Source organism: Maniola jurtina, chromosome 7 (assembly GCF_905333055.1).
Source record: "Maniola jurtina chromosome 7, ilManJurt1.1, whole genome shotgun sequence".
Classification (NCBI taxonomy): Eukaryota; Metazoa; Arthropoda; class Insecta; order Lepidoptera; family Nymphalidae; genus Maniola; species Maniola jurtina.
Window position 1 is genome coordinate 6,847,629 of NC_060035.1, and position 25,371 is coordinate 6,872,999.

General features: G+C 34.7%; 2 protein-coding genes across 4 annotated transcripts in view; one reads left to right on the forward strand and one right to left on the reverse strand.

Annotated features, from left to right (window-relative positions):
- Positions 1 to 25,371, forward strand: part of LOC123866734 (synapsin) — a 99,431-nt gene that overhangs the window by 21,906 nt on the left and 52,154 nt on the right. The gene's annotated exons all lie outside the window — the stretch shown is intronic.
- Positions 1 to 25,371, reverse strand: part of LOC123867247 (tissue inhibitor of metalloproteinase) — a 63,185-nt gene that overhangs the window by 1,600 nt on the left and 36,214 nt on the right. The window contains exons 1-6 of one of the 3 annotated variants that reach the window (XM_045909225.1): positions 18,409 to 18,473; positions 6,716 to 6,846; positions 6,114 to 6,196; positions 4,904 to 5,012; positions 2,519 to 2,640; positions 781 to 905 (exon numbers count right to left, since the gene is read on the reverse strand). In XM_045909225.1, coding sequence (XP_045765181.1) covers positions 781 to 905; positions 2,519 to 2,640; positions 4,904 to 5,012; positions 6,114 to 6,196; positions 6,716 to 6,846; positions 18,409 to 18,458 — 620 coding nt within the window. In that variant the 5' untranslated portion in view covers positions 18,459 to 18,473. Of the gene's footprint in view, positions 1 to 780; positions 906 to 2,518; positions 2,641 to 4,903; positions 5,013 to 6,113; positions 6,197 to 6,715; positions 6,847 to 13,159; positions 13,266 to 18,408; positions 18,474 to 25,371 lie in introns of those variants that run through there. The other 2 variants (XM_045909227.1, XM_045909226.1) reach the window with 2 other exon arrangements.

Sequence of the window (25,371 nt, forward strand, 5' to 3'; positions counted from 1 at the left end):
ACGTGGTCAGCGAATACGTGTTCGTCCGCATATAGGTATCGACCCCTATGCTTGCTGTTTATTCTAAACCCTTTATGTAAATAAGTCTGTGTGCGTGGGACGTAAAGATTATGAAGATAATGTATTTTACAAAGAAGGGAACAACTGTAAATAAAGTTGTACCTATTGAGTTTAGTGTCTCTTTGCTTTCAGGAAAGTTTTTCTTTCTATTATAGACCACACTTGTTTACGTTGCACGATATGCAAACAGTTTTATAGCCTTGAAGACGCTATTTTATACTTTAACACGGCATTCTTTGTTTTACAAAGCAATTCTGTTTTTTTTTTAAACTAAATATTTAAGTATTTTGCTGCAATCACACTTTTGAAAACTAGTAGTAAACGGTTGAGTTTAAAGATACCTATTATTTCATAAAATAGAGGTATTTGTTATCGTCATCATCAAAACCAACCGGTTCACTTCTGAGCAACGCGACGATCTCCTCTCAGTATGAGAAGGATTTAGCCCAGCACCTTAGCCAAGTGTGGATTGACTAGACATACACCTTTGAAAACATTATGGGAAACTCTCAGGCATGCAGATTTCTTCATGACATTTTCCTTTACCGTTAAAACAAGTCATATTTAATTGCATAAAATGCACATACCTAACTCTGAAATGTTAGAGGTGCGTGCCCGAGATCGAACTCCTCTCGAATAGGAGACCGACGTCTTAACCAGTAGACTATCACCACTGATCGAGGAATTTATAGGTGTTAAAGAAAAAAATTGCATAATTACCTCGTCCATCTGCAGCGTCGCGCGCGGTCGTGCAGGCAAATGCCGTGTCGCTCGTAGCATTCGGTCGCACTGCGTCCGGTCACGCAAGTGTTCGGCGATTTCGTACTACGCCTGTTCATGTGAACCTGAAAATTACATCATTTAATTTATTTAATAAAAAAGTAAAATGTAGGTATAGGTTTGTATGAAATGTTAATAACCTTTGATTTTTATTACTATTTTTGTCAGCCCTAGCACAGACCTATTTGGACTGCGAATTGCAAACACCAGTCTCAGTTTTTATCTAGTGCTTTGGTCTACAAAGTTTGGTATAAAATGTTCACTATTCATTAAGTCTGTAATTAAATTTTAAAAAAACCTTTATCCAATTTGTGAGGTTTTTACATGTAACCGCCAGGGCTGCATGAGCCGAACGAAATGCATTGTAGGGCAGCTGTAAGTAGTTACTGAATATGCGACTAATGTCAACCCTATCGGACGACGCAAGGAAGAAATAAAAATAGAAAGATTTTTTTAATTTAAAATGTTTAAATCGTTAAATGAATTTACCACTGGACTGGTTCAGAATGCCCTTGCTACTTGAAAAGAACCAGCAAGAAACTGCAATCGATCATTTACCTATTTGATAATGGAGCCTTCAATACATGCACTGTATCCGTCGCGCGTATGTATGTACCTCGCCTTAAAATGTGCGATCAGATTTATTCAACAAATGCAAGCAAAGAGTAGTTCTGTACCTACTTATAAACCTCTATTAGTTAAAAAATTTCAGCTACGAGATTTATTTGATTTATTGCTATGATTATGAAATATATACCAGAAACCTCGAATTTTTATTAAAAACAATTTTCACCACAGTTCTTGCGATCAAATAATATAAGCACGTAAAATAGAATGCCTGACAAAAGGTTTTATAAACGAAGGAAAACGTGACTTGTTTGCCTGAAAATCCGTTAAATAAAAGGACGGTGAAGTTAAACCGATTTACGGTATTAACTTTTCAGCCGCATATCTAATAAGCTTCGTTTAACTTGAACGTCATCTCCTTTTCTTAATCCTTATCTATTTTTTGCTTTCCCTTTCCCTTATTCCATATTTATTACATTAGATAGATTTGCCAATATTATATGCATATCAAAATTAGCAAAGTGTATTTCTGCTTTTGTATGTTCATTTCGAGATTATATGACAAAATGTATGTCATGCTAAAGCAATTCATTTTCGGCATACAAATGCGAGTGACTTCATGAGCGTTTTATTTCTGTACCTCCTTACTGAAAAGTGGGACTTGGTACGATAAAATCTATATTTAGACCTTTTACCTAGTTACCTTGTCATAAAACATTGGTACTTTTCTCAAAGTTTTTACATTAGGGATGTTATCTACCATGAAACAGAAAATTATGCTATCAATATAATTATCGCGTATTACTTATTATAATACGCTATCAGTCATGCTTAAAATTTTACAAAGGCACCAGAATTATGACCTGCATACATAGAACTGCCCGAAAGAAATATCATTAAGTATTAATTTTTTATCTTAGTTTATTTCTTCTGTTTTTGAAGCGAAGGCAATTTTAACGAACGCAATAAGATGCACCTCATTGGCTGTGCAGCGGGTATTATTTTGTCCATATGAGTAAGCAAAATAGATTAATGCTGCACTTCTGTCAGGTATCTGACGACATCTTACAGCTTTTTTTATATAAATAAGTGAATTAATTAAGATTCTCACCTTGCACGTGCAGCCTTGTTTGTAGAGCAATCTGAACCCCTTCCGCTGTCGTGGAGTGACTTCGCGCCATTTGTTCACGTACCCGCACAGCTGTATGTGCGCCTGCAGCTGAACTACGCGACCTGCAAATTAATCACAAATTCTCTTGCAAACGTTTTTTTAAGTTTATTCATAGTTCTAAAACATACCATAGATTGGTTGTAACCAGAACGCTAGCAAAAACTTTTATTATTATACTATCTAAACACAATCCAATGCCAATAACTTTATTAAATAAATTGCTTATAGTTAGAGTATTTTTCAAACCCGCAATGTATAGCATAAAAACTAGAGTCAATGCCTCACCTACAACGCGGCATTGACTCCGTGGCCTACTTACGCAACGTTCGTTGACCTCTAGCGTCAATCAGATGTTTTATTTACAATATATTGTGAACTTTTAAGAAATACAGGATTTTTTATTTACATTTTTGCGTCTTTTTGTGGTATCTTATCAGTAATCATCAGTACTATCACCTATCTTCGTTTTTGCTAGCGTTCTGGTTACACCCTGTATAGTTATTCAATGCCTTTGCTGTTTGTGGAAAAGCCGGCCTTAGGTACCATAGTCTAGATACTAATGTATCACAGAGCGTCAGCGTAATAGACGATTATCCCAACGGTCATAAAAGTACCGTACATGCAGCTGGGGCGGTCGTTTCAGCGTTTTGCACCTCACGCCATGCACGAATCACGATTGCTCTATTTAGACGTCTCCATTGGTCAACAACTGTTTTAATTATAACAGTTTTAATCGATGTAAGTGTTGAGAAAAAAAATAAGTGGAAGCCTATTTTGTAGTAAGAACAAGTGTAAATTAAAAATTTATAACATTCCCGACAAGTGAAGGTTACAGTAACTAGAAAAGAGCTGATAACTTTCAAACGGCTAAACCGATTTTCTTGGATTATAGCTAAGAACACTCTCGATCAAGCCACCTTTCAAACAAAAAAAGCTAAATTAAAATCGGTTCATTAGTTTAGGAGCTACGATGCTACAGACAAATACATAGATACACACGTCAAACTTATAACACCCCTATTTTTGGGTCGGGGTTTAACCCCGCGAATATTTATGGAATAGTTATTGAATTGAACACATTAACGAATCAGGCTTACAAAATGTTTAAACGAAATATTTTGGATATATTACACCTTGACTACTTATTAATCTAGAGTCGAATCTAGAGAAAAAACGCACGCAGAGTGCCGTATGATATGTTAGGCGTGCGGTACGCGGATGTGCCGTATGGAAATGCTGCGTGTGCATACGCGGACGATCAATTTTACCGATTTTTTCACTAGATTTCTTACCGACCTTTTATTAAAATTGTAATAGAAGAGTAAAAATTATGGCCAGAGGTTAATCGAGCGACAATCGCGCGTAGGATTTCGCATAGGAAAATCTTCAGCGTTTGTCCACGCAAATATTTTCTAAATTTCCATGCGATATATTGAAGCTAAATTACGCCATTTTTTTCTCAGGGAATTCCTCCAAAGTCTCTGGACGATATCGCTATCCATTAACATCTCTAGCAATTAGCACTCAGAGAACTATTTATACTAAGCTATATGCGTTTCTTGTTTGAAAGTTTGTTCAGCTATCTCTGTAATAGTAATTTTTTACCCCTAAAAATAATACTTGTTATAAATCGTTGGCGTTAAAAGCATAATTATTCATGTTCCGTATAAAAATACCATAGAAACACAACGACAACACAACTAGTCAATTATAAAAACACTGCTAATGATTTCGCGAGAATATGAACATTCTTAACATAGTTTTTATTACCTACTTGTAAAATATTGTTGTATTTTATAAGTATCAAATTATGATAAAAATACATTGTACATAAAATTGAATCAAGCTTGCACGTCATGGGTAGACATTCAGCTACGGTTTTTAATGGATCAACAATAAGAAAACTCTGGTTCTATGCCTCCTATTGATTTCCGATAAGTACAACAATTTTTGGTTAGCAAATCTCTCATTGTAGTTATTTAAAGACATTCAAAATAATAAACTTTGTTTCATTAACTGTTTTGTACAGGTTCTTGTCGGTAGGAAAAGGCATTTTGAACCAGTGCAAGGGTCAGATTCTCTCGACGATTTAAAAGCACTGGTAAAAGTTTATTTGAATAAAAAATATTTCTATATCTAATTGTAAGAAATTGCAGTTTTTTATTCCCACTTCGATTACTGAACCCCAACAAATAACAAGACATGATTAATACAGTCGGAAAAAACCGTCTACATAACTTAATTGATTAAGTGTTGAGTTAATTAATATTTTTAATTGCAAATCAAGGTTGTTAGCTAGACATTTGTGTAATGAATATGCAATACCTGTGATAACGTAGGTCTCTCTAGGCTGAAGTGTGACTCCGCATAATGAGTCGAGTGAAGGGGTCAGTAGTCGACCTGCTTTGAGCGCTACTGCAGCTTTTGGTGTTGCCTGTAATGGGAGAATTGGTGTAACTACACTGATGCGCTTTCACTTGCGTAGAGGTACGCGTCATGTAAGCTGCCGAAGCAACGCATGCAACAGCGTAGTATTTAACATCGTCATGATCAATCCATTGCCGGCTCACTACTGCACGGGGCTCCTCTCGGAATGAGAAGGGTCATTAGTCCGTTACGCTAACCCAGTGCGCTTTGCCAGACTTCACACTTTTTTAACTGTGCGTCCACATACTGCTCTACTCGCGAAATTAATCGCGACGTGCCGCACTACGTCGCTTGCCTTTGCAACAATATGGACGTCGAAACTGTGGCAGCATGCGCGCTATTTCATACTTACCGACAAAATAGGGAGCGATGGGCATGAACGAGGAACATGCGAGTAACGCGGCCACACTACGTCTCTGCCTCTGTTCCTCGCTTCTTCCCATGCCACACGGGCAGTGTGTGGACGGGGGGTAAGAACATTATGGGGAAGTCTCAGGCATTTAAAAACCACATTACTCCGAGAAGTTAGAGGTGCACGCATGGGATCGAACGCCCGACGTCCCTCCAAATATTAATAATTTATATTAAAGTTGTGTGTTGCGTGTGCGTCACAAACGAGGGAGAGGATGTAAGAGCGTGCGTTCGTTATTGCGTGCATCCAGCGTCACAGTGTTTGATGCATCCTCTATAGAAAAATGAGGCATTGGCATACGTCTAGGTAGTTAGCGCACGCATCTAACACAAGTTGAAATGCAAGTGTAAAGCGCACAGGTGTAGTTAGACCTAATTAGGTTTACGAGGTGTATTATGCAGCATAGCAAGAGGCACGTATAAAATGACTATCAGTCATTTGAGGCTATTGGGCTAGGGTCAAATCCATGTCTTATCTATTCTTCCATACTTATTAATGCAAAAACTTGTCAGTCTGTCTGTTAGCTTTTGATGGGCTTTGACCAATTTTGACGAAATTTGCATTTAATTTGATGTAAAAATGTAATGTAGAGATTGTAATTGCATCCTTGAGACGGACATAGGCTATATTTCAATTCGGAAAGCTCATTAGTAAGAATAATTGATCACAAACCTACTCAGGATAAAACTAACTTACTTTGAATATATTTCGGATTTTCACTTTGTAGGCGTCGTAGAAATCACTTCCTCTGAATAATTTTTGTACTCGACCGACGATAACTGCAAAACAGAAAATATAATATTATGTATCATAGTTTACCTGATATAAATAGTTTCTAGTTTAATTTACTTTTTGGAATTCATTGCTTTGGAACTTTACTTTAAAACGTACTATGACCACCAAAGCTTTACATAAAGAATAACAAGTCGTAATAAAAATAATAAAAAACACGAGAAACGAAAAACGACCTCTGCCATAAAACGAACTAAAAAATAAATAGTAAAATGTTTACATTATAATAATGTATGTTTACATTTGAAAATGCGCCATACAGCCGCCATATAGAATTTGAATTGAATTTTCAAAAAATTGTAGTCAATATCGCTCGAGAAGATGTTAAGGATTCTAACAATACATATCCCCATATACACCCAAATATGTTCAGGTATTTAGAAGAAGTTATGGTGGAAATTCACATGGGAACATACATATTACATACGGTACATGAATCTTGAAAACTTTACACTCTTTTTTGGGGAGTCGTGTAAAAACGATAATAATTATACGGTACTACTTACCAAAATCACTATTGCAAAAGTGGGTCTGTGGATGGTCAAGTGAACACGTGCAAGCATCAGCAACGCGCCAGCTCCCTGCCACCAAGGCTAAAGTCAGCAGTCTTGTGAGCATTCTTCCTTTAGATATGTATCTGCAAAAAAACTTTCAAGTGAGTACTTTTAGGTACTAATGCGTATTGGGTATCACTTTAGGATCACTACCCATATTATAAAGTGGATACTTTTGGTGGTTTGTCCTTCAATCGCGACGCAACAGAGCAACGGATTGGTTTGATTTTTTGCAAGATATGCTTACACCAGAACTTAAAGTCAAAATAGGGGCTTCTTTACAGAACGATTCTGATGACATGATGGGTCATACACAAAAGGGTTGAATATGTCGATATTTATCCTTTAAAGAAACCCCTATTTCGACTATGAATTCCAGTGTTAAAGACTTCAAAAGTGACAAACTGCTTTTTATGCCGGAGAATAAAAGCGTTCTCAGGAGATTTAAAACCCCCAAGTTACCTAAAACATTTCAATAAAACGTAACATCAGCTTTTAAAATGCCTTTGATTAAAATTGTTAGAGCCTTACATGGCTTAGGTATGTTTGTTTTGTCCCCGCAATGAATACTGCGATACTAATAAGTTAGTCGGAAAAGTTTGAAGGCAGGATACCAATGCAACGTGAAAATAAATACGGAACCCTAAAAAAAAACAAAATTAGACTCAAATTATCAAATTAGGGTTTCAAATTGGGCTCATTATAACTTCAAATTGTTCTTACAACGGTTATTTTGTTGTAAAGATTCGTTGCAATGATCACGCTCCGTGCGGGCGGTTTCCAAACTGCATTGTAATTAGAGGCAGACGAAACCAGTTGTACCATTCACTAAAAACAAATCAACTGATCAGATATCATCTCCATTGAGGTATTTTCGGCCAATGAATACGTGAATACATCGTTATCTATTGTACTGATGCACTCATTATAATATATCATCATGATTAAATTTCCGTTTATATCGGACAATCAGTAATTTATTATGTGATTTGGATCATTGCCTTAACATTTTACGACGACATTGTCTCTTTTTTTTCGCTTGTACCTAGCCTGTTTTGAATACCGCAGGTCGAAGACTCTCAATTTAATTGTATCGAAGTCCTCATGCCCTTGTTCATTTTTGAGTTATGCCAAAAGCGAACAAAGAGATACCTACGTATAATAAAGTGCATGTAAATTGATTTTAAATCGAAACCAAAATATCTTTTGAAATACTTGAATTATGGAGAGCAGTCTTCATAAAGTTTATATCGCCGTTTATTGCGAGGGTGTTAGCTTTTCTAAGCTTGAGCAGACCACCCTCGAGTAAACAATTTGTTAAATCATTACACATTAAAATTAATGAACATCTTGCTTCTTACGGTAAGCACCTAACAAATGAGGGAAGCGATTATAAAATTAACTTTTAAGTTCACGGACATGTTCATCGCTCGTACTGTGGTTATTGATAAAACACTATTCATTATGACTCATAATAAAAATAATTTATAGTAGCCGCTTTGGAATTCAGAAAATATAGGGGTAGAAGTTCCCAAAAACCTGCAACACGTATTTCTTCATTTGTAACCGAAAACTCAAATACTAATTTTCATGGAAATGACTTGAAAAATGACGGACTTTCATACAAATTTTCATCGTCTATTTAACCCTCTTGGGAGAAGCTTTTTCAAAAATTGTGAAATATGTATTTTTTATATTTAACCGCAAGCTTAAAAATGTCACACTTTCATACAAACTTCCATCCCGTATTTGACCCACTTAGGGGTTGAAATCATCAATTGCTACAGAAATAACTTGCATCCCGAATATGAATATAGTCTAGTTTTTATTCCGAAAAATCTAAAAATTCTTACGGGATTTTTAAAATCTTAAATCCACGCGGACGAAGTCGCGGGCATTATCTAGTAAATTATATACCTACTTACTTCCTAGTTCCTGCCCACATAAAACAAACATGTTATCAATATCTTAATGGATCTTTAACGTGAATGTCCTCGAACAAAATTGTGATCGAAGAATATTGTGTGTTTTAATGTCCTTAATGCAGTGGCAAGTTATTACTACGATGCCCTTTTATACTTAAAAGCTTTTCTTGTAATAACCTGACAATGAATAATGGCTCCTAGTAAACGAGCAAAGAAAAGTTTTAAAAACGCAAATGAACAAATAGATTACACTGCTTGCGAGCGTTGAAGTTAATCCGATTTGTTCGCATTATGTCATGAATATGCATTTACATATTCATATTTATCTCGACCACTTCTTCTAGAGACATCAAATATGCTCAGGTTTATTTTTTGCCCCGGTACCTAAGAGGGTTTTGAAATTACGTATGCATTCTCACGTGTTGAAATAAAGATGTCGTTGTCGTTTTGCTGAGGAATAAAATATTTGTGCTTTTGATTTGTTTTGACAAAAGCAACGTGAACCTTTTTAGATTATATCACGTAACAATTTAATAAGACGATTCAAACCTCTCGACAATCTATTACTCGTCACGATGTCGTGAGAGCGGGAATAGGACGAGGGATTAACATTTTGTTATCGACGACGACATCCACAATCTCAGATTTTATCGGAATATTTTAACTGATCTTGAATAAAACCAAAATGCAAGTTAGGCCCGAGTCAAAGGCCCGTGTGTGACTTACAACTTAGTGAGACTTTCAAATTCAAATTGTATTGATATCGTATAATTTATATTTAGATAACTATGTGAGGTCTATCTATGCTACTATAATTCACCGTTCAGTTATTTCCATTTTTCTGGCGAAATATTTCTACAATTATTATTTAGTAAATACACTTACATAGTTACAATCATACTATCTAAACCGGGAATATGGTGTGATAAATTGAATTGATACTGTAATATTTAGGCGCCATGCGCCAAACGTTTCTTAACCGATATAGCCGGTCTATATTGACTTTGTAGGTTGTGTGGACTTTCTCCCATACAGTTTGTAATGGCTGTGTTATTTTCAAACACTCTCACAGTATTAGAGAACAATAACGAAGCTATTAAATACGGAAAGCGCGTAGGTGTTGCTGTACTAGAGAACCTATAGAAGGAAATGCATTAAGCATGGAACAAAACATTTAATGGCTATTGCTGTTAATTTTCTCCATTAGATATGAAACTTGTTTTAGATTTGAATAAAAAAGATTTGAAATACCTAACCATTTTATTTGAATACTATTATTAAACCTCTATTATATTCAACTTAGAAAAGATTTTTGCATTATTGGTATATAACTATACGGTCTACTTAGTAGGTATATTATATGAATATGCCGTATTCATGATATTGTTTCTGAATGCTTTTAAAAACAGTCAAATCGATGCAAATAATAATGCGAATTTTAATTGCATGTAGATACATCAGAGAGAGTTAATACCTAATACCTACCTATGCATCAGGGCGTAACAACAATACCTCGTTTGTTAGGCTTCACCGAGAAAAGATTGAAATTGCAAATGTTTAGTCTGTATCGAAAGGTTTTGTACATAGAGAAACAGTAGAAACGGAACGATTATTATTATTCTACAGCTACTTTTTTAACAAACGTTAATATTATGTCTGTGGTATGTGGATGTGTAAAATAAAAATAAATGTTATTGGTAACTTACTAAAAAATAAAAAATCGTAATAGAACAAGAATTCACCCTTGTATAATTTTGTTTACGTACATAATCCACTTATTTCTAACTAGCTGTGCCCGCGACTTCGTTCGCGTGGAATAGTGACTTTTCGCGCTTTATATAGCCACGGACGCTCAGGCGCGAGGCGCCGTGATTCTTTAAATTGACATAACTTTTTTATTTATGAACCGATTGACATGAAATAAACACTAAATGCTAAGTGAAGCTTACTACAATATATTAGTGAAAACCGTATCTAAATCGAATAAGCCGTTTCTGATATTAGCGTGCACAAACACACAGACAAACAGACAAACAGACAAACAGACAAACAGACAAACAGACAAACAGACAAACAGACAAACAGACAAAAAAAAAATTAATTACAATTTCGGGTTCGGCATCGATATAATAACAACCCCTGCTACTTTTTTTTTATATATTTCCATTGTACATACACCACTTTTCTACAATTTTATTATATGTATAGATCACGGTAGTCCGGTTGGATAGTATAAAAAGTTAGTGACTGGTTTTCAAAAAAAGAAAAATTATTTAATCTTTTTCAGTTTTCTTTTTATTTATATAATATATAAAGAGAAAATTTATAATGTGTATAAAAAGTTATATCAAGCACTTTGCACTCAGATAATAACTGCTACTTCGAAAGAATAATATTTATTGAGGTTACGTATGATCTTTGTATGTCATGGTTTATGATAATGATAACTCACTTTATTTTTAATGCAAGACGCAATGCAATAACTTACAAACCGTGAATATAAACGAAAGTGAGATTGACAGGACGTTGACAACTTGTACCCATTAAAAATTTGCATATTCATACCTATTCATACTAGTTTATTTCTGATTTTAACAGGGCTCTCTCCGTCACTCGTTTCCACTCGTTTCATACAATCGTAGTTCCAATTTCATTTGAATATTAAGCAAACAAAGTCCATGAAATTTTGCAGACATATTCTAGAAACTAATATCTGTGCCTGTGGTGTTTTAGATTTTTCGAAAAATATGTAGTTTTAAAATTACAGGGGCTCAAAGATTTGTATGAAATTTTTAAGACCGCGTAACTTTGAAACCGAATATTTTAACAGAAATCTGGAAAACCACAGACATAGATATTAGTTTCTAGAATATGTCTGCAAAATTTCATGGACTTTGGTTGCTTAATATTCAAATGAAATTGGAACTACGATTGTATGAAACGAGTGGAAACGAGTGACGGAGAGAGCCCTCTTAATATTATGTAGAGTGAGTTTGAATAAATTAAGCTTTTACAAATAATGGCCACAAATAATCATTTTTATCTTCAAAAGCTTAATTTATACAATAAGAACATAAGAATTAATTTATATATCTACTTAATTAGATTAGACTAATGGAACTATTAAAAATATTGATTTTTATTTTCAAAAGCTTCATCATTATCATGCCACTACTTAGAACGAGCCTACTCTCAGAATGAGAAGGGTTTAGACCATTAGTCATTTAGGACATAGTCTGCCACGCTGCCTAAGTGCGGATCGACAAATTTCAAAAGCTTAATTTATACATTTTGTTTTGTTTATAGTAATTAGTTAATAACTTAATAGTAAAAGTTTAAAATCACACTTGTAAAGTCTTACTGGAATTGCAACAATTTTTGCTTAGGATTCGCGTGGATATAGGTTTTTAAAAACCCCGCGAGAACTCTTTAATTTACCGAAATAAAAAGTGGGACAGTCATATTGGTTCAGTCAGTGTGGCATGAAGGAGTTATAAACATACAAAAAGATTTAACTGTTAAGCTTATCCTTATAGACTGCTGATAACTGTAATTAGTAATTACCTATCGTAAGGCCGTCAATTACATAAAAAAAAATACGTACGATCGGTTCAGTTGCCATGGTAACAAGTCTATATAATTTGGGGCACGTTCCTACCGCAATCCTGACTCTGAGACTAATAGGCAGCCGACCAACTGTGAAGATGTCACGATTCCTTACGTAACCCTTTTTTCACAAACAAGCAAATACTTGAATAGGGATTTCTTAGCTCCGTGCTTGCTTAGGCACCTACATCAGTCTTGTGTCAAAGATTTGTATAATGAAAACAAAATATGCATTTACCTATTTAGCTAGTAGTACCTAACTACTGGATGATTTGTAGAGACGATTTTGTATTCGTATTTAGCTTTACCAGTAGAACAGAATAGATAAAGTTTTCTTCACGGCTGAAGTTCGAAGAATGAGATCCGTAGGAGAACTAGAATAACCGACATGGATAAACGTGTTGCGAAGGGGCACATAGTTCGAAAAACGATACGCGTTAGGGTCCCAACTTCTATGATTTATAACACCTGGGAGTCCCAAGGTATCGTAAATTATAGTGGCAACCTCTCCCTTTTTCAGATGTTTTGAAGTAAATTAGTATCTAAGTACGCAACGATGTAAAAAGAAAAAGATTATTAATTTTCCAACTACAAACACGGCTCATGGTGTCTTTTTTATTTTATATATTTTTTTAGTATCAAGTATTTAGATTTTTCGTGGCAATTGTTACGACAAAACACTTTATTTTTGTATGCAGTTTATTGCATCTTATCTGCAGATACAGTGTATTATCATCAATAGTGCTGCAGCAGTGGACGTCAATCGTTTGATAATGATGGTGATGATCATAATATTGTAACGATAATAAATCTATTCTCATATACCTAATGTATCTCAATAGATCCATAACGTTATTAAACTTACCATAATACTCCCTTATTTACCACTCAAATACAATAGACGATAAGCACATGGAAAGGTTAAAATTATTATAGTTTTGCAAGATTCAAAAACACCTCGGCAACACTACGCTAGATGCGTGAAATAAGGTATAATATCCATTACAAAGTTATTTTATAGGTATGTCATATGGTAAGAATAGTACATAAATAATTGACGTAGTGATGTAATCAATTGTTTTTGTATTTGTAAGAATCGTCCGATGAATTGCAAAAGGGTATGAAAATACTTTTTTTCATAAACCACTTTATGAACACAAAATATGATGTTCGCGACTTCGTCCGCGTGGATTAAGTTTTTAAAAAATATTAATTCCCGGGATACTAACTATCTCAGTAACTTTCGTCAAATCGGTTAAACGAGAAAAGCTAGTAAACAGACAGACAGAAAGAAAACTTTAAAAATTTACAATGTTAGTATGGGCTGGGTAAGCATCATTTGATATGATAACCATCATTTATCAGCCTATGGACGTCTACTTTTGAAAATAGAGCTTTCCCAATGAGCGCCTAATATCTACAGCGACTATCGCTCCTACAACGAATGACTGGTAACTGCCACGTCTTTAAGTTGCTAATAGTTTGGCTTATCTTGGTTCTCCGGTCTTATGATTAATCTTATTTTTTTTTAGATCTGTTCCATTAAAAAAATTATTCAAATCTCCAAAGTCCCAATATGACTGAGTAAAAAATGGCGTAGGTAAGTATAATATATAAAACTTTATACTTGATTGGCAGTTGTCACTTTTGTAGGTATGTAGGTATTTGTATTTTCGCAAGCTTTCTCGAGGAACGAATACAAATAAATATTCGCAAATTGTGTTGTTAATAAAATGTACTTTTTAGTTAGCAGGTAGGTACATCACTATTGAATCATAGAACATTCTGCGGTTGGTCAAGCAATGCATTTTCCGAATTGTGGTTACAACACAATAGTTATGCATACGATGTGGCTTATTGTTGAATAACGGAGCTGATAAATAATTAAGCTTTATTAATTAACCACGATGAATGTGAATTAGTTACTATTTCTTCTCGTAAACAATGACCGGGTTAAATCACATCTATAAATGGACCTTTCGGGTTTACCTTGTTTACAGTTTACACGTATTAGTATTGCTATTTAGGAGGTTAATAAAAATCCAGCTTTTATTATCTAAACTCTTACCGGAAATTCGCAAAAACTAAAACTTTTGCGTAATTTTTTTAGCTGTATTGCCTGGTATTGTTTTACAGAATAATAACGAGATGAAACTTCGTGAGGTTTTATTCTGTAGAAATCTGACATGATGGATTTTCCTCAAGAAAAAAAAGAAAAGAAGGGTAGATAAGTACCCATTAAACTTATTAAAATAATAACTCATTGTGATGTTTTATTACGTAGATAGATCCTTGTTAAGTTCTTTACAATCCATATAATAAGCCAAACTTATTCCGACCTCCCTTTTCTTATTTAGTAAATTGCACAAAGCCGGGGTGGGTCACTAGTTTATTGTAAACATAAATAAACAATCGCTAATGATCTTTGGCGGCGCGGGCGGCGTCACATCTGTCGGTACCACGTCAGATTGGGCGACGTTATGCATAAATCTGACGGCCAAGCTTGTGTTCCGATCGTGACATTTCAATCATTGCACTAAACAAATCTATCAATCTTATACTGTACTTTATCCAGGGTCAACATTGCACAGAATCCAGAGTCGTCGCGCCAAGCAATTTAAATGTGTTTACTTAAATTGTGACGGGCAACTACGGAACCCTATATAGGCAACTTCTAGGCAAGCGTGCTCCATCTTAGGCTGCATCAACTTGCTAGCAGATCTGATTGCGGCCAAGCGCTAGTCTGTAAATTAAAAAAAAAATCCTACTGTGCGAGTGTTTTGATATGCACTTGACCGGTCTTTTTAACCGACTTCGAAAAAAGGAGGAGGTTCTCAATTCGTCGAAATCTTTTTTTTAAAAGATTAGTATCAAACTTTACGTATTACCTACGTACCTATGTTCAAGAGATAGGTATTAAGTACCATTTACCATGTACCTAGTATCTATTTTGTTGATAATATTGGTATGCGGTATTATTTTAACGCTATCAATTATTTATTTGTTTTAATTTGTAACAGAATTATTGTGCCGGGATTCCCGCAATAATGTTATTTATTTTGATACCGCCAAGTATTTGCCTCTGGATGTGCTGACAGGTGCTGGCGCCGGCGCACGCATTCTTAAATGCTTAGTTATTCACATATTACGTGTAGAAACACTATAATTAAAGCACTTAACGCACAATTAATACAAGAATTTTTAATCAATTAACAGAAAAGGTATCAAATAGAGGGGTGATAGCCTAGTGGTTAAGATGTCTGCCTTCTGTTCGAGAGGTCGGGGTTCGATCCCGGGCACGCACCTCTAACTTTTCAAGTTACGAGTATGTGCGTTTTAACAATAAAATATCACTTGCTTTAACGGTGAAGGAAAACATCGTGAGAAAACCTGCATGCCTGAGAGTCTCCTTGATAGTGTGTGAAGACTGCCTGGCCAGCGTGATGGACTGTGTCAAAACACTTCTCATTCTAAGACGAGACCCGTGCTCAGTAGTGCAGGTGATGGGAAGATGATTTATCAAGTATCAACTAGTTACTGAAACTTATAGTACTGACTACCTAGGCATAGATGTGTTTAAATACAAACAAAGAACTAAGTTTTGCAAACGAAGTTGCAGACATTTAATACGTAGAGTAGTTAATCTAATGTTATGGAATCTACTGTATCCTATAATCAATGATGAAATTCATAACAGTGTCCTGTTGATATCTGAATGTCAATGCAATTAAATTTTATATCCCTCGATTTAACCTGCAAGAGAGCGAAAGTAATTGGTTTATGATGAACAAATAAGGAAAGTATGTTAAGAGTACTGGTTACAAGTGTCATTTTCATTATGATATTGATCATTTTTTCGTTGTCAGCTTTGAGATTTACCACGTCCATACTAATCTTAAAAATACAAAACAGTGTCTGTCTGTTAGCTTTCCACGGTCCATCCGTTAAACCGATTTTGATGATAGCATCCCGAGGAAGCACATAGGTTACTGTATATTACGGAAAGTAAAAAAAATCTTACGGGATTTTTAAAAATCTAAATCCACACCGGAGAAATTGGGGCACATCTATTTGGTACAAAGATATCTTTCATCCCCGAGACGAATTTAAGCTACTTTTTATTCCCGGAAAATAAGAGTTCTCGCGGAATTTTTAGAATACTGAAACTTAGGTAGGTAGCAACGCGGACTTAGTCGCGGGCATCATCTAGTACTTACTACATTTTCTTTAATCTTATCTAAGTTTAATTAGTTTATGAAATAAAATAAAATAGTATGTCAGTTCAATACTAGCTTCATATATTTATCTAGACTACCCATACCTATTGTTTGTCTAAATCGCGTTAATTTCAAAAGACACTTAACGGGTTTTATGAAGCTTAGCCATGAAATAAGTCTGCAAAGCCAACCCATGGCGGCGACCTAGACTCCGAGCTTAAAGTAGAAATAAGATAAAAATAATACATTTTATTTGAACAAAGTCGCGAGTTTGCACTTGTTCGCATTTGTAATGCTGTTTAAGTGGATTATACCTTTAAGTTTTAATCTTATTTCACTTGATAGCATGATATGCGCATTCCTCGCTTATGACAGGCGAGTTGCAGACTTGTAATAATTTTTGTTGCATCAGATAGCACAACATAATGCTGGTGATTATTATTTTAAGAGAGAGTCTTGCCAATTTGATAATTACAATGATCCTTGCTTACTTGGAACTTTGACTTGGAACAAGCAGAGAAGTAAAAAGGAAAAGGCATTTTAATTGCAGTTATGAAAGTTTAAATTATGCACATATTGTTTTTATTGTGGCAATGCGAGTTGTAAGTTTTATAACGTTGAATCTAATCATACTTCACGTTTCACAATGTTGCCTGGAACTTTTAAGAGACAAACTCTTGATATTTCATTTTAAAAAAAAATAGTAAGACGCATATTTAAATTTTATAGAAAACTAGCTGAAGCCCGTGACTTCGTTCCCTTGGATATAGGTTTTTAAAAATCCCGTGGGAACTCATTGATTTTCTGGGATAAAAGTCATCTATGTGTTAATCCCGGGTATAATCTATCTCCATTCCCAGCCAAATCCGTCCAGTAGTTTTAGCGTTAAAGTGTAACAAACATCTATACATATCCATCCATACATACAAACTTTCGCGTTTATAATATTAAGTAGGAAGTCAAAATAAGTATAAAAAAGTTACTAACAACTTAGGCAAGCCGAAGTTTAGCGCTTGTACTTTTATAGTACCTATGTAGATACGGTAGTAAAAGTCTCATTTTAATGTAGTAGGTATAGGTATTTTTTCTAATTCTTAATTAGAAAAAATACCTATACCTAATCGGATGATCGTCTCGTCTCGTATATATTTTAATGTAGGAAAACTTTACACTAACTACGGTGTAGGCACTAGGCACGTGATCTTTTGAAACGACGATTGTAATGTGTTGATAACAATAATTAGATACTTATTTCTACGTAGGTATCTACCTACCTAGGTGCTATCAAGATACGTGCAAAATGTTTATAACAATAATCAATTTAGAGATCGTATCTTATCTTATTCTGTATCTGTAACTGTAATAATCTCCAATTTAATTTAAATATAATAGCTTGTTGAGTTTGTAAGATCGTTGTCTCCTTAAGAAAAATAAGCTTATATAAAGCGTTTTGAAAATAAAAATTAACAAAGATTCCACTGGCTTGGTGTGTAAAAAGATATGACGAGGTAAATTATTATATAAGGAAAAGTCTATAAATATAAAAGTGGGTATATATAGGAGTCTTGAATCTACGATTTAAGTGTACATACGTATCCTAAAAACAAAGTTCCTAACCTAGATTTATATAATTATAGTTATTACATCTGCCAGAAGTGTCGTCTTTACGTACGAGTACCCATATTACGCAAGCTCGTTGACATACAAGCAAGGAAAACTTAGACAAACATTGCGGAGTTATCTGTAAAATCTAAGTATATTTGGGTAAAATATCCACGTTTGTGCGAGTTTGTTTGGAGCCATGAAATTTTACAAAATACATTTTGTCCGTTTTGTGCAATGTTTAGTAAAGCAATGAGAAAATATTATGAGTGTACTTGACGCACGGCCAACTCACGTAATCTTGTGATGTTTCGGTCCTCCAAGTTTCCTCGTACCTAGTATCATCCTAGTATATACCTCAAATAGCAATATATATATATTTTTAAAACTTATAACACTATTATCGAAATATCACTTAATTATCCTCGTCACTATCTTTAGATCACTTTGTTATGTCCAAATTTCTATGACATCTAATTATTTTTTATAATAAGGTAGTGGATATGAACGTTTTTATTCACAAACTAGGCACTTGCAATATTTTGTTTACATTTATTTTCAAAACATATTGGTAATTTAACGGAAAACCCTCTAATAAATTCACGTCTACACGTGGTAAGTTCAATCACAATTTGCGGCGTAAAATTCGTCCAGCTCCAGTATTTAAAGTGTTTATTTTTACGTCCCTATAACCGCATCAAATTGTTTATCCAATTACCGCGAAATGTGTGAGCATATAAACAACCTGTTTGTTAAAAAGCAATTTTGTGAATCATGGCGGTCCCTCTATTCTCTAAGAGGCAGTGAACTGCTGACCCCGCGGTGCGACAACAAACTACTCGTTCAAGTGAACTCGACCGCCCACGTGTACACACTCTCCTGCATAGATAAAGCAATAGAGTCATCGTCAGAACAAAATAAATAGCTACTTAGATACTTATCAAGCGCTTATCAAAGAGCATGGGCAGTTAAAGGATTACCTACTTAGGTAAGCTTCTTTGTCACACTAATAGGTATTATAAAGACGAAAGTTTGTGTGTATGTGTGTATGTTTGTTACTCCTTCACGCAAAAAGTACTGGACAGATTTACGGAAATTTAGAATGGAGACAGATAATATCCTCGATTAGCGCATAGCGCATAGGCTACTTTTTATCCCGGAAAACCAAAGAGTTCCCACGGGATTTCGAAAAATCTTAATACACGCGAACGAATTTGCGGGAATCAGCTAGTAAAATATAACAAAACCGGCAGATGTATCTACTTACCTACCTACTTATAGTGTTCGTTGTAAGAGTAGGACAAATCATAAGATAAATTATTTGAAAAGTAGGTAGTACTTGTACAAGTAAAAAGTTTTGCTCGACATTCGCGACAGCAATAAACAACATTCAATTACATTATTAGAACAAATGATCGATATAATTGATCAAGACATAATATTATTATGGTGAAATTCCTAATTTTTTATTTGTTTAATGTAAATAAAATTCTAGGACGCAGTATGTACGAAGTTATGAAAAAATAATCACAACTATTGTGACACCGATAACTCGTAATGCAGTCGGTGCGGTGTTCGAACAACTAGTAGGTATTATAGTGAAAGAAATAATTCAATAACAAAAATGATTTTGTTTTGGACGGATTTTATAACCATGACTACTAATTACGAAACTCTATCTTATAAGTGTTCTATTCTGACACGCACTTGCCTAGTTTTTTACCCGACTGCGGCAAAGCCAAAAAGAAGGGTTATGATTTTATTATCTTTTATGTTACTAAAATCTATAATCAATTTAAAACGGGCCATCAATAAAAAAAAAAAGATTCCGACGAATTGAGAACCTCCTCCTTTTTTGAAGTCGGTTAAAAAGCAATTTGAAACCAGAACATTATAAATTTAAAATCACTTAACTATAATAACAGGACGAGCAAATATTACAAATAATTACACACTTTATTACACGCCCCCATTTATTATAATGGCTCTTACACTGATAAGATCATATCGATATGATTCGTAGCGCATCGATTTATGTGAAGTGATCGGCTGATAAAACCAAAGCTAATAAATCGTACTAAAAACTTCTGAGGCAGCCGAATTATAGTTATAAAGATTTAGAGGCTTTCATTTGCCGAGGATTTAGATACGTAATCGATATGGCCACCATAGAATTGTGAAAGAATCAATAAGTATAGATAGTAAGTAGTATACTAGTAATCTATATTGTTTTCCCGACCTGTCATAAGTGCCAGTTAAATAGGCTTATTAATCCTTTCCTCCTCGTCGTACTACCAGTTGCAGTCGTACGAGAAGGAATTGTTATTATTCGTCGTACCACCGAATTCGGATGATGTGTGCTCTACTTTATTTCTTTTTCAATATCACTCTCTATTATTATATATTGTAAAAATGATTGAGGCAGTTTTCTCGCAATCGAGCAGCTGAGCTTGATAGTCACCAGGTTCTGTGACCCACTGCTGCAAGGTTGCATGTGTAGCAGGCCCGTTAGCAATGGTTCATATTAGTTTTTAACTTTAACATTTTTTTTTTATTTTTTAACTTATTTACTGAACTTTAGCGTAATATCCAGTGTTTTTGCGTGTTGCAATAAACACTGGGAATCACAATAAATATCGAGTATTACATAGAGATTTAAAAACCTCTCCTGCCCGGCTAGCATGGGCAGTAGATAAAAATTATATCCCCCGATTAGATCCACTGATGTCATAGAAATCAGTGGATATAATCAGGGATATAATTTTTGTCTACTGCCCATGCTAGCCGGGCTGAAGGCCGTATTATATTCCACTTTTTTCACGTGAGATTATGTATAGTCAGTAGTCACGCTACGTAAAATTGCTGTCACTAAAACAAAACAAAATCAAATCGTAGCTTGTAATAAAAAAACCGGTCAAGTACGAGTCAGACTCGCGCACTGAGGGTTTCGTACTCGGGTATTTTTTCCAACATTTTGCACGATAAATCAAAAACATAAAATAAAAATACAAATAAAATTGTTTTAGAATGTACAGCTAAAGCCCTTTCATAATATGATACCCCACTTGGTATAGTAATCTTACTTTGCAAATTGAAACATATTTTAATTTTTTTTAAATGATGTGACCACGAATTCGCGGTTTTCAGATTTATTCCTGTACTTGTGCTATAAGACCCACCTACCTGTCTTTCATGATTCTAGGTCAACGGGAAGTACCCTATAGGTTTCTTGACAGACACGACGGACAGACAGACAGACAGGCAGACAGACAGACAGACGGACAACAAAGTGATCCTATAAGGATTCCGTTTTTCCTTTTGAGGTATGGAACCCTAAAAATCAATTTACATATCGGATTATAATATACAACCCGCTCGTGTCAAGTTGTTATTGTCACTGGAGAAAGTGGCAAAATACTGCTGCGAAACTTATTGCGAAAAATAAATCCGTATTTACCCGCAACATTATGCGCCCTGAATAATGACTTAAGTACTACATATTTTAAAAGGAAAAAAAAAACCGTTTCGAAACATTTGTTATTTCTATTCAATGTGGAAAGGCAGACATAGAAAATAACTGCTGCAATTCCGCGGAGGAATAAAAGGACTCAACAATCATCATTAATTTGATAATGTGAACTTACATTAAAAAAATTATAAATACAAGTGTTTCGCAACAAACGACGCCGAGGAACAGTTTTCTACAACAAACAAGCCGTTTGAAAGTTATCAGCTCTTTTTAACCAACTTGAAAAAAGGAGGACGTTCTTAATTCGTCGGAATCTTTTTCTAGTCACTGTAACCTTCACTTGTCGGAGGTGTTATACATTTTTAATTAACCCTCGACCCAAAAAGAGGGATGTTATAAGTTTGACGTGTGTATCTGTGTGTCTGTCTGTGGCATCGTAGCTCCTAAACTAATGTACCGATTTAAATTTAGTTTTTTATGTTTGAAAGGTGGCTTGATCGACAGTGTTCTTAGCTATAATCTAAAAAAATCGGTTCAGCCGTTTGAAAGTTATCAGCTCTTTTCTAGTTCCTGTAACCTTCACTTGTCGGGGGTGTTATAAATTTTTAATTTACACTTGTTTACACTTGTATTATTTAATATGATGCCATGACATGAAAATCACGTTTACAATTTTAGGTTTATAATGCAAATTATTATGCCGGAGAAAACACGTGCAATTAAAATCGCCTATTATAATGCGAGTAACGTTCTATAAATATTTATGAGTTACAGTGAGTCATGACATCGCAATCGCAATGGGTTCATATGAACCTAACTATTTTTCATTATTCTATTACAAATGCTCGACTGGGAGTTCATTAGGTGGCTAGATGACCCATCATAGATACTTCTATCAGGATTCTATGAGTCATCGCACCACCTGCAGCCCTGAGCTTATTTAGAGTTTTGCTTGGCTAATCCAGGTGGGAATCAAACCCAGAACCTTATATTTATACGGCCACAAAGCCCACCAGCTACCACTGCACCAGAAAGGGAATCAAAACATTTGGCATACCTATCTAGTCATTGTAGCGAATTGAAACCCTGGCCGGGGTTGGGAAATGTAAATGACCCTAAAAAGAAGAAAGGTTTTTCAAATCAATTGGGTATTTTTCCCTTTCTCTATTTATTGCTAAAGTTTGTACTTATTTTGTTACTCTCAAACCTTGAAGGATACTAAAATCCTGGGATTACCTAATAATACGCTTTGAAAGAAATAAAAAGCTTTCACCGCCCCAGATGTGAACCTCAAGCGTACAAAGAAACTTTTAGATCTAAAACGCACTAGAAGATAGGAAAAACCATTTTGTTTTTGTATAGCGTGAGCTCGCGTGAACATTGTTCCCACGTCACACAAGGTGGATTTGGGTTTCTAAAAATCTCGTGGGAACTCTTTGATTTATCAGAAAAAAAAGTAGCCTATATCCAACCCTGAGATACAAGCTGCCTCTGTACCAAATTTCATCAAAATCAGTTAAACGGATAGGTCGTGAAAAACTAGCACACAGACAGACAAACACATTATCATTGATTTAAATTAATATTAGAATTAATAATAATAATTGTATTTATGAATAATATTACAATTAATATCTATAAGTATTTTCCATGTTAATAAAATTACCTCATTAAGATCACGTTAGCGAAAATAAAAAGCAGCCCAATCACAATATTGGATTACGGTTTCAGTTTAAAAACATCTGTTTTAAAATAAAATTACCCACATAATTAAACGGTTTCCATTGGAACCACACAATCGTTTAGTAGTCCGAATTCCTGACGAGTAAAGTATCCATTTATGGTTGTCGTAGCATTTCCCCGACTCATCAATTACACGTCTGAAGCTTAGATCAGATAGCATTACATTTCAGATACACACGTCAATTTGTTGAAAGGTCACAACGCATGCGCATAAATAAGCATTATAAAGTTTACACGATAAATTAGCCGTCTGTCCGGTCGCGGCCTTAGGTACTGCATTTAAAGGAGATCGCACATGGGCGCAAGATCCACAACAGCCCCAGTACGAACAGTGAGACAATCCTTTTGTACAATAATCAAAAAGCCGCGAGAGAGATGCATCGTAATTGTATATTAAATTCTCCGCAACCTGGTAGAGAACGCTCCAAAGGGATAAAGCCGCCACACCTATTTTTATTTTATTTAAAATAAAAATTTCAAAATGGCCGCCATTGAATTTTTTTTTAAATACATAATCTTGTACAATGGTACGGAACCCTTCAAGGGGTAGTCCAACTCGTACTAGACCGGTTTTTGTATAGTGAAAAAGCCTATACCTTTTTTTTTTCATTCGTGTCTCGCGGCTGTATGCGATCTCTTTAACGTCGCTGCACCTATGCGTCAACATTGACTTTCGCGGCTAACAGCCTTTCCAATAGGAACCGATGGCGATGCGTTAATAGCTATGGCCTGCAAATAGTACAAGATTTCTCCTATAGAAAGACATAATAGAAGTTCGTTCTTATTATTGGTAGAGTCTTATGAAATAATTTCTATTAAAACATGAAAAATACACGTAACTACCGGTAATTTTATTAATTACAAACAACGATATTCAAGGTCACAAGTTGGTTTATTCGAATAAATATGGTATGATAATGATAGAGGTGGGAGGGTATAAATTAATCATAACGAAATTAAAAAACCAGATCAACAAATATATATCAATGTCTTCATACCTACCAAATTTGATTTATATTAGTCAGAAGATTATGTCGACAACTGGAAACGAGACAATCAATAACAGTTTTTTTTTGCGCATTAATATTTTTTTTTTTCAGAATATACCCAATATTATCTGAATAAATGCTGTTGTTGTGCAAACAATCAATTATTCCATCAGGTAATAAATTATTTAAAGTTTCATTTAACAATGATTGGAAAATAGAGATTTATATGGGTTTTATGTAAACAGTCAATGCAGAATAATGCAGTCATCGTCAACACAAAACAATTATGAAAGTTTCACTTCTTCTTCCTCGTACTAGGAGTACAATAACAGTCTGCGCATGTCAGAATTTCTTCTAAAATTTTCTCAATATATCGAACAAACATTTTAATGAATAGAATATGGATTTCATAGCTTTTTCTATTTCGTTAATTTAAGAGAGGTTAGAAAAGATAATATGATCAAGGAAAATTAATTAAATCCTATATCTATTTAGTATCTGCGTAAACAACAAACATAGCATTATTGCAGCACGCTACATCATACCGTATCTAATAATTTCGTAGAAATTCCCTTTATCGCGCGGTACGTTTAGAGCTGCGTCACTCCGAACCTCACTGAATGGGCCATGATTCATTGCCATATATTTTTAGTATATTGCGGTATTCGTGTAATTTACTACAGAATACGATCATTCCCACGCCAGTTTATATTTAATTAGTATGATAATAACTAACATATACGACTGTATGTGTGATGTCGATACGAATTAATTCACATAAAAGAGATGTTAAAGAGAGTTGTGAGTTGTGACTCATTTGATTTGATAACGCGGCTTTTTATTACGTTTGTTTTAGTACTTAATTTTTAGTAGAAATTAAAATTCAGTTTTGTTCACAACATTTTGTGTTTATATACAGTCTATACGTTCGATAAAACTTCCTTGCGTCGCAGTCGTCCTTCATGATATATTTTTATCAACGCACAGCCTAAGCCGCTGGAGATGGGAGAAACTAAAAATTTTAACGTAGGCAGTAGGCACTCACTAAGTAAGCAAA